Here is a 9,637-nt window from a genome sequence, read left to right as displayed (position 1 = left end):
GGTCTGGACATTCCTGTCGTGGAGAATCTGACGATTCCTCAGTCTTGTCTTTTGCTGTAATTTTCCCCCCAATATGCCCAGACATAATTCTTCTCTCACAGAATGCTTGCTGTTCTGCTCTCAGATGTCTGCATGGCGACATATTTACTCGATCAGGGTCTTCTCAAGGACGATCAAAACCAATTTAGATTTGTGGTAACACCAAAGGTAACCACTATTACTTAAGGAGGTGCACACAAGAGAGTTGTAAGTTGTTGCAGAGAACAAGGGATGTGAATTTGACTTCTGGAGATTTCACAGCTTATTTCTCGTTCACTTGGATCATAAGATGAAATTCCACAATCTTATCATTGCTATTGGAGCCTATCCTTACCTAAGGCAACTGGGTAATAGAGCATTTAACTTAACTTTCTTTGGTACAAGGTAACAAAATGGTCTTTGGCTCGAGACTGTATCAGGATCACCAGTTTTTATTATGTCTAACAAATTTATTTACATACTTCTCATAGTACCAAGAAAAGCAGATGAACCAGGACAGATATTGGCATTTTATAAACAAAAAGTTTCATGTTGTTTTCGAAGGGTAAAATTGCTACTTGGCTTTAACAGTTCAGGCCAACTTTGCCTTGGCTAACTCTAAGTCAAGTACTTTGTCCTAACATTATAAATTTGGTTTTATCAAGCTAATTGGCCACCCTTAAGAGTTTCTAAGCTGACCTTTTGAGTGTTAGCCCTTCCTTCAAAACATCAGCTTTGAAACTCTTAACAGTGGCCACTTTCCTTTGTCAACTCAGTTGATAAAACCAAAATTATCTTGTTACTCCCACCAATGCTGCACCACAGTTCCTTTAGAAACTTACCCCTTTATTCAATTGTCTTTACACTACTCTGTTTTCCTGGAGAATTTAAGAAGCAACCTGGTGGATGGCTAATTTTACCTCATCAATACACTAAGCGAAAGCAATAAAAATAAGGTTTCTTAGTCCAGTAATAACACTTGCAGTAAGATTACACACAATCAACCACTTTCTTGGACTAAAAGAACTTTATTTAAGTGAAGAGCAAAGTGTGTTGTCACTATGCATGGATAACTAAATGATACATGCAAAAGCACTTTTGTTGTGTCAGCTAAAATCCCTTGTATTCCTACGATAGAGACATATGCATGGCATACCCAGCAACTGAAGCACAAAAGTTAGTAGTAAAAAATCAAACAAGCAGGATGACTAGGAAAGAAAGGTTGAGGAGAAAGAGAAAAACCTAATTGAAAAACTTCACCCTTATGTGCAAAATATTTTGAACATGTGATTTTATCAAAATTTGAATCAGGAAATTTGGGGATCAACTTTCACTCTGCTAAATTTGAGGTCTTCCAAAAAAACTGACTGTTTAAAATTCATACCAGATTTAGGATACCCTCCAAAGAAGAATACTGTACAAGACCATTTTGTATGAAAGATTGTGATTGCTATTCCTCCATCCCAAACTGTGATTTTCCTCCAAAATTGTTGGAACTACCAAACGAGTTAACATCCAAATCCTTAGCCAGATGATTGAAAGAGTTCCAAAAAACTGACTCCTGTTTGTTTGATTTCCTGATTGTTTCCGGTGTTCTGTCCCAAAACTGTACTGGAGCTGACCTCCAGTTCCTATCCTAATGATCCGTGATCACTGACTGACACGAGAGGTTCCGGACTCCTCTGTACGACAGCTTTTTATCTGTCATAAGATTGTAAAGAAGTCATCTTGTCAATGAAAATCGATTGCAAAATAGTTTCTTTCCCTTCAATTTCCCAAACATTTCACAGTAGGATGGACAAAAAATTAGAAATGCTTGTAATTGATCAATTAAAATTTTAGGAAATTGAACAAATCTATGAACTTATTTATCCTTTAATCATAAGTAGCCATAAAGAAAAACTAATCTGCACACAGTGAATTATAAGTAAAATGAAAACAAATTTGTGGTGTTGCTTAAAACTAACTTATGTGCAAAACATTTTAAAAAGGGGTCATTTAGGCTTGTAGAAATATCACTGTAGCTGAAAACCATGCATACCATGTCCAAAGAACATGTCCTAATGTTCCAAGGGTCATTTTATTTCCATTGTTTCCTTATCCAGTTTGATTTCTTTAGCAACATTACTGTTGAAACAAGTTTCATTCCTAGCTTGCCTTTCCAATATCAGAAAGTGCTTGTGCTGTCCTGAAAATAATACCATGAAAAAGTAAAAGATCTAACTAGTCAAACACACATTAAAGAATTATTAAGAGTCTACAACTAACGGTTTAAAGTGACTGTATTTTCTTGGTGACAACACAACACAAATAATACATCACAGCCACAGCAAACAGTTTATGTCTATGAACGGGAACGAGAACGGGATCTGGAACGCCTTGGAGAGACTGATTTTCTCTTCTTTGGTGATCTAGAGGGAGACTTTGATTTCCTTGGAGACCGACGTGGACTACGAGATCGAGAATGGGATCTTTTTCTTGGGGATCGACTCCTTGAATGGGATCTGCTACGACTTCGTGAACCACGTCCTGGATTGTCAGGTTTGACTCTAATGAATGCAACTTCACCCTAGAGAAAGAAAAACAAAATATATTTTTCTCTGAAAAAGACAAAACAAGTGAAATAAGACTAGCAGTTATAACTACTGAACTTGTGTACCTCATGGGAGCGGAACTTAGAATCATCCAGATGTTTCAAGGCATATTTCATGTCATCATAGCGGGAAAACTCCACAATGCCAGTTCCATCTTTAAAAACATCTGTGAACTGAACATCACCAGCATCACGCATATGATCCTTGAGATCTTGCCAGCTACCAGTAGGAGGCAAACCAGAAACCATGACACGGTAATCAGAACGTCGGGGAGGAGGACCACGGCCACCTCCGCCGCCACCACCGCCACCACCACCATAGCCTCCTCCTCCTCCCCCACCTCCAAATCCTCCACCTCCAGAACGACCTCCGCGGCCACCACGAGGAAATTCCACACGGATCCTCTGACCATCAACTTCATATCCGTCTCTCCCTCTTACTGCATCTTCTGCATCTCTGTACAAAACCACAGTAGAGAAACAAAATTTAGGCATGGATTTTCTACCTTCTTGAATTTCTTAAGCTACTCACTACCAAAAATATCAAAACAGACAACCTAAAAAGAAATAAAAAGAGTTATTCAGAAATCGCTTCCAAGTACCTTTTCACCTGCAGTCCAAGGCTGCAAATAACTAATGAGCAGTTGCCGGACACGCTGTCCAGTCAAACATGCTTTTGCTTGGACACTACCCATTTTTGGCCGGTCAAATTTTAACAGTCAGAACTCTTGCGATAGTGAACCCAGATTGCACAGTAATCCTTTTACAACTAAAAAACAACTGAATCCAAGTCGGTCTGGCAATAAAAATTACAAGTCCATAATTTTACTACTCTTTACTGCATAAGCAGCCTCGCATTGAGTACGTGGAACGATTACGCAAGATACAACCGCAATTGTCCGTTTTACTTTACATCTGGCAAAATCACTTATAATTAAATATTACACTCAAGAGTCCTTTTTTTTTTAAAGTTACAGTTGTGAATTTTTGTTAGAGTAAAAGAGTGGTCGGATTCTCCAGGTTTTGGGCCTTTTGCTCGCTTTTTGCACTTTGCAACAAATGCTACTTGGAGTATTCTCGAGGCAGCAAGATTATTCTTCGTGAGGGTGCTTTGCGATCATTCAATCAATCAATCACTTTATTTAAGAGTAAATGATGGTATCTAGCCAAAGGTAAAACCCTCTACTAACTGGGAACACTTAAATAAAGTACATAAAATAACGGAAGACCCGATGATTTGCGGTCGCGACGACAGGACTTGATGACATCGCGGAAATTTGCGACTGCCGGGAATTTCTCGACCACTAATTTGTCTACTGTACATTGCTTTTTTCCCTTTTGGAAATATGACTGTGTCCCTTGTGATTATCAAACAGTTAAAAATTAAAATTTCTTTGAACGAGTTGGTAAAGGACAGGACAAGATGTCCGGCAAACCAAGGATTTGTCCGGTCAGTACCCAATTTTGACCGGACATTGTCCGTTGACCGGCCGTTATTTGCAGCCCTGCAGCATTTACACTACATGCATCAACTGACCCATCATTAACAGCCAGGTTAAATATTCTCGACTTGAAATTTGTCAGAATGGCGAGGGTTGAAAATCAAGGAAAAACGAAGAATAACAGAATTCGAAAGTTGAGAAAGAAACAAAAGAAAGGGTTCGAGAAAGTTGGCATAAGTTTCCGTTTCAAACCTATCCTTGCGTCGAAAATAGATTGATAAGAAGTGAGAATTTGAGCGTTGACAACCATTCCCGATAAAAAAAATTTCAATTTTAAGTCAATGAAGATCTTCTCACCTTGGATCACTAAATTCGACAAAGGCAAACGGCGTGCCACCAGTTCCGTATCGAGGGATCTTTAAGTCAACGTCAGAAATGTCGCCGTATTTGTAAAAGATATCCTCCAGATCTCTTTCATCTACATTAGATGGTAAATTTCCGACGTAAATTCGCCTACTATTGTTGTTACTTCGGTTCATCATTGGTAAAGCAAGTAACTTTCTCTCGAGAACGAGAGCCACTCTACTAAACTCTTTCAAGGATGGCTGTCCACGAGTAAACTGTAACGGGGGTCCTTACTAGATAGCAGGGGTTTTTAAGACTGTAACGTAGCGCACAGGATTCTGGGTTGATATAGGCTATCGAAGTATTTTTCTTTAATGGCGAATCAAATCTTCTGTTTTTGAGGCTCGTATCCAATTGGAATTGAGCAGGAAGAAAACTACTTTTCAGATGCTACCCTTCAAATATTCGAGTTTTTCGGTAGTCGATCAGAGAAGGAAGACCTCTGTTTCTCAGATAATTCCCTCAATATTTTCATAGAAATATTATTTAAATTGTCAAGGTGAGTTATACCTCATTATCTTTCCATTTGACATTTTTATGTAAGGGGAAATTATCACCTGGATGCTGCCCGTCGATCGATGACTCACTGACTTTTTCCTCCATAGTCGTTTTTATATGTTAAATTCTGTTCAGAAAACAGCTGAGGCTCTGAGAGACACGCATTTCGCTCGGATATCGACAACTGCAAGTTAACCATAAATGATCGATAGATGAATAAAATAGAGACAGTAAAATTACTTGTAAAAATTGTGAATCAGTATATAGGAAGACATTCTGTCAGTCAGTGCGTTTTGTATGATCTCTGGTTTGACACAATATAATGTGGTCTATTCTTAATTAAGCACTTGATGAAGTAAACAACCACCATACGTTTCTATTTGAAAGACAAGTTAATAAATGTTTGGTTACCATGGAAACAGATACTTTAGTTTTCTTGGTTGATTTTGTAATTTGTATTGACCAAGAATTTTTGTCCTCCTCTGGTGCTTATGGTATTTAGAATTCAAAAAATAAAAATGCTACTCAAGATGTTGAACTTGTTAAAACAAATTCCTGCAAATGCAGCCAACCCTTACCTTTAGAAGTCGGAAGTGGTGTTTGAAGGGGTATTTGCAGGCCAATGAGTCATTCTCCATACTGTTCACTCTATGTCTTCTAAGCTGCTGACAAGGATAAGTTTTGTAACAATCTTTTATTCTTGTGACCTAAATTTGTGATTGAAAGGTGATATTGCAAGGAGAAATTAGATACAAGTCACTCTAAGGGCTCAAAGGGTACTGTCAATGTTTGATTTATATTATTTATATTATTTTGGATATCAACAAAGTTGAAATGGTAAATTAGCCACCGTAGTGATTACAAAAGCTGATGTTTCGAGCGTTAGCCCTTCATCGGAGCGAATAGAGGAATTGTGGGTTGTGTGTGCTTTTAAAGGCAGAAAATGGAGCTACGTTATTGGTGGGAGCATGGCAACGAGGAAAACTACAGCGTACATCAAGAAAGAGTTTTTTATTCCACTAATTTATTCATGTTTTTCTCGTTGCCATGCTCCCACCAATAACGTTGCTCCATTTTCTGCCTTTAAAAGCACACACAACCCACAATTCCTCTATTCGCTCCGACGAAGGGCTAACGCTCAAAACGTCAGCTTTTGTAATCATTACAGTGGCTAATTTACCATTTCAACTTTGTTGATATATCCAAATTATTTCGTTACTCCCACCGACGCAGCCCCAAACAGTTTCTTTCGAAACTATCAGCCTTTATTCATTTGATTTATATTATATTTTTAGATGTCTGATAGGAAGGCAGTTGTTAAAAATGCTGACATGTCTGAGGACATGCAGTCAGATGCTATAGAGTGTGCCACACAGGCCATGGAAAAGTTCAACATTGAGAAAGACATAGCAGCGTACATCAAGAAAGAGTTTGACAAGAAGTACAACCCTACTTGGCACTGTATAGTTGGGAGGAACTTTGGTTCCTATGTCACCCATGAAACAAAGCATTTCATCTACTTCTACCTTGGACAGGTTGCTGTTCTTCTGTTCAAATCTGGTTGAACATTGAATACCCTAACTGAAAGAGAGATTGTCCTTCGAGGAACATAGGGACTTAAAAATACATAACATAAATATCTGTTGTGTAAATATCTTTTTACTTTTATTTAATTGTTTTTGTAGGTAGCAAATACTAATATAAAGAAGTTTGGTGTGAGACATGTTTTGATATTACTTTATCCAAATTAAAGGCTTAACTAATATAATTTGTATATTTATAAGAGGAGAGTTCTCAACTTAACAAGGAATAAACCTATTTATCATTCTGTGTGTAACAGTTTATGTCCTGTGATTATTTCTGATTTCAGTTAAAAAGACTTTATAATTGGTTTTGTGAGCTGACCTTGGTCATCCAAGGTAGAAATAAAATGGGGCTTTTCACTTTCTCTTGACTTTGACAATAATTAAAACCCTATCTTTTTTCAAGTTTATATCTAGTTCAATATGAATTTAACTCTAGCTGAGTTGAGTGGTATTTTTTTTGCCATTTGACCCTAAATCAAAACTGGAATAACACAAACCTTTTTGAACTAGTTAATCATGAAAAAATTTTCATTTCCCCAGCTTGAGCTAGAGAATACTCTGGAATGTTTGGTGAGTGTACTGCCTGGTTTCACAAATACAGACCTTTCAGACCAAAAGAGGCCAATTTACAAATCCATTTTAGACCTGACTTCTAAAATCCAGACAAGCTCATGAAAGGGAATACCTTGTAATTTCAGATTTTAATCTCAATTCTGTGCACATATATTTTCTAGAAATAAGAGGTGGTGTGACTTTCAAGAACGTGGTTCAGGGTTCTAAGATGCAAATGATATGCTATATTTACAAATCCCAAACTGGGATTCTGTTGTTTTTTAGTTATTCAAGTGGAAACAAACTTGATTATAAAGGAATTCAGGAAACTTGCAGCTGTAAAATTCCAGTAACCCTTGAAATGTTACAATATTTATAATAGAAAAATTGAATAAACCTCATCGTCGCAACTTTTAACTCGACTTAAGTATGTAATTTGAGAATGTTATTAAGTGGAAATCGTGTTTCATTATTTCCTCTTATCTTATTATCATTATATATATCTTATTAACCAAGCACGAGGGCCGTACTGGGAGAATATCGGCCCGAGGTCTTGCCAGTACGGACCGAGCGTAGGGAGGTCCGTACAAAAAAGACCGAGGGCCGATATTCTTCCAGTACGGTCCCGAGCAAGCTTGGTTAATAAGAGATTTATTACACGACTGAAGTTCAAAGGGACACAAGTGTGGTATCATTCAGGACCATTCGGGACAGTGCCCGGTCCAATACTTAGAGAATATTGGACCGGCAATAGAGCATTTTGATTGGTTGATTTTAGTTATTGACCCTCTGACTGCCCGAGTCGTGTAATAAAATACTTTCTTAGTCCAAAGGGGCAATCTGCATCTAATAGCAGGAGCCACTGACCGAGCACTTAACAGCGGTGGAAAATTATTTGAAAACATCCTCAATTCGTGGCTCAGAGATGGAGCAATTTCCACTCGAAACGTTTCAGAGTCAAACGCGGAGAGCACCGGTAATTGGACAAAATGTTGATAACTAATGAACAACTCAGAGAAGACAGAATTCTGGGTCTGTCGGGGCAGGTCGCCAGGTATAGTTTCAATCGAATTCTTCTCTTCTCCGCTTTTTACTCCACATAAATTGCATATTTCATGTACACACGGACCACAGTCTTACGCTGTTATGTGAGTATTTACAAATCCAAACGAAAGGGGAAGGTTGGGTTTTTGCTCCTCGTCAAGTTGACTGTTTCGATCTTTCATACTAAAAAAAAAGATTAAAAATTTAAAAAAATATGTAGTAACGGTCGGTCGTGGATTCAAATTCGAATAAAATTAGTTTTGAGTTATTTTCCAGGATGAGGACTCTCCTGGTCTGCTTATCTGTAACAGGCGAAGTAACGCTTATTTATTGCATGACTATTTATATGATGCAAAAAACATGTCGCCCGATCACGCAAACGGGGGCATTTCTCGCAATGCACCCTGGGTTGATATAGGCTACCGAAAAAAGCTACGGACATAACCCAATCAACACTACGCTTTGAAGCAAATTAGGTGTTCCGCGGCGTGGGTCTAAAACTCCAAGGAAGCAATGTTGTATTTGTTTGAGAAAGGTGTTTGATAAAGAGAATTTCGGTGGCGAAGATCTGTGATAGTTGCGGAAAACTGTTTTTAGACAGGGTAAGTTATCTAGTTCTTCTTTCCACCTCTTTCCTCGACTACCCCATAGGCGTGGTCATTGGGAAGGGTTCTGTGCGCGTGCAGAGTAAAACTAATTAGAACGTTTTTGGTTGCCGCAGATGACCGATCGAAAAGCAGTAATAAAAAATGCCGACATGTCCGAGGACATGCAGTCAGATGCTGTGGAGTGCGCCACACAGGCCATGGAAAAGTTCAACATTGAGAAAGACATAGCAGCGTACATCAAAAAAGAGTTTGACAAGAAGTACAACCCTACATGGCACTGTATTGTTGGGAGGAACTTTGGTTCCTATGTCACCCATGAAACGAAGCATTTCATCTACTTCTACCTTGGACAGGTAGCTGTTCTTCTGTTCAAATCTGGTTGATTTGACTCTAAAGATTATGAAAGGATCGCTGGACGTCCATAGAAAATGCTTTATAGAAACTTACAACTTTAGAGTTTGTACAAAGTGAAGGTTGCTATGTTGTATTAAATCTTATCACCATAACAGTACACTGATATATAATCCCACTAGACACACCTTTGCAAGTTTTGCCTTACAGCAGATAATTATACGCTATACTATCAATACAAGCTCTAAGAATATTATTCCAAGAGAGAAGATCCAATTTTCTCTTTTACTGCAAATCTTCTGTTCACCTATGGTTGCTATGCTTGGAATCTGGACTTTGAAATCGAATTTGCATTATTTCAAAAATAGTTTAGATGTAATAAATTGTTCTAAAGTTACCCCGATGGTGTTATGGTTTGTCTTTTAAATACTTTTTTTTCAATCACCGCCATCTGAATTTTCTGGATTAGCCCCTGCTGCTCAGACATATGATTAACATCTTTCACATAATTTTGCTTCATTTGAAATGGTCATGCTGTAA

At 38.0% G+C, this 9,637-nt stretch overlaps 3 protein-coding genes across 7 annotated transcripts; 2 read left to right on the top strand and 1 right to left on the bottom strand.

The window, feature by feature from the left end:
- Positions 1-1,026: 1,026 nt before the first annotated feature.
- Positions 1,027-4,687, bottom strand: LOC111326127 (serine/arginine-rich splicing factor 1). 3 transcript variants are annotated; one of them, XR_002694416.2, is made up of 4 exons: positions 4,411-4,687; positions 2,678-3,068; positions 2,060-2,587; positions 1,027-1,719 (listed from the first exon to the last, which is right to left on the bottom strand). XR_002694416.2 is itself a non-coding variant. In XM_022930060.2 (3 exons), exons 1-3 carry the CDS (start codon positions 4,593-4,595, stop codon positions 2,363-2,365), a joined length of 801 nt encoding a protein of 266 aa, XP_022785795.1. In that variant the 5' UTR covers positions 4,596-4,687; the 3' UTR covers positions 1,027-2,362. The 3 variants fall into 3 exon arrangements, 2 of the variants coding, with proteins under 2 accessions (XP_022785795.1, XP_088599033.1); XM_022930060.2 differs by having other exon boundaries at positions 1,027-2,587; XM_088742907.1 differs by having other exon boundaries at positions 1,027-2,587; positions 2,678-3,168; positions 4,411-4,550.
- A 117-nt stretch (positions 4,688-4,804) lies between these two features.
- On the top strand, positions 4,805-6,904 carry LOC148718286 (dynein light chain 2, cytoplasmic). The gene is made up of 2 exons (XM_088742914.1): positions 4,805-4,957; positions 6,252-6,904. Exon 2 carries the CDS (start codon positions 6,252-6,254, stop codon positions 6,519-6,521), a length of 270 nt encoding a protein of 89 aa, XP_088599040.1. The 5' UTR covers positions 4,805-4,957; the 3' UTR covers positions 6,522-6,904.
- A 1,021-nt stretch (positions 6,905-7,925) lies between these two features.
- LOC111326186 (dynein light chain 2, cytoplasmic) lies at positions 7,926-9,494 on the top strand. Of its 3 annotated transcripts, none has more exons than XM_022930127.2 (2): positions 7,926-8,070; positions 8,860-9,494. In XM_022930127.2, exons 1-2 carry the CDS (start codon positions 8,020-8,022, stop codon positions 9,127-9,129), a joined length of 321 nt encoding a protein of 106 aa, XP_022785862.1. In that variant the 5' UTR covers positions 7,926-8,019; the 3' UTR covers positions 9,130-9,494. The 3 variants fall into 3 exon arrangements, with proteins under 3 accessions (XP_022785862.1, XP_088599039.1, XP_022785863.1); XM_088742913.1 differs by having other exon boundaries at positions 8,007-8,148; XM_022930128.2 differs by lacking the exon at positions 7,926-8,070 and adding an exon at positions 8,579-8,740.
- The last annotated feature ends 143 nt before the right edge of the window (positions 9,495-9,637 follow it).

Source organism: Stylophora pistillata, chromosome 13 (genome assembly GCF_964205215.1).
Source record: "Stylophora pistillata chromosome 13, jaStyPist1.2, whole genome shotgun sequence".
Lineage (NCBI taxonomy): Eukaryota > Metazoa > Cnidaria > Anthozoa > Scleractinia > Pocilloporidae > Stylophora > Stylophora pistillata.
This window is presented reverse-complemented; position numbering and strand designations above follow the sequence as displayed.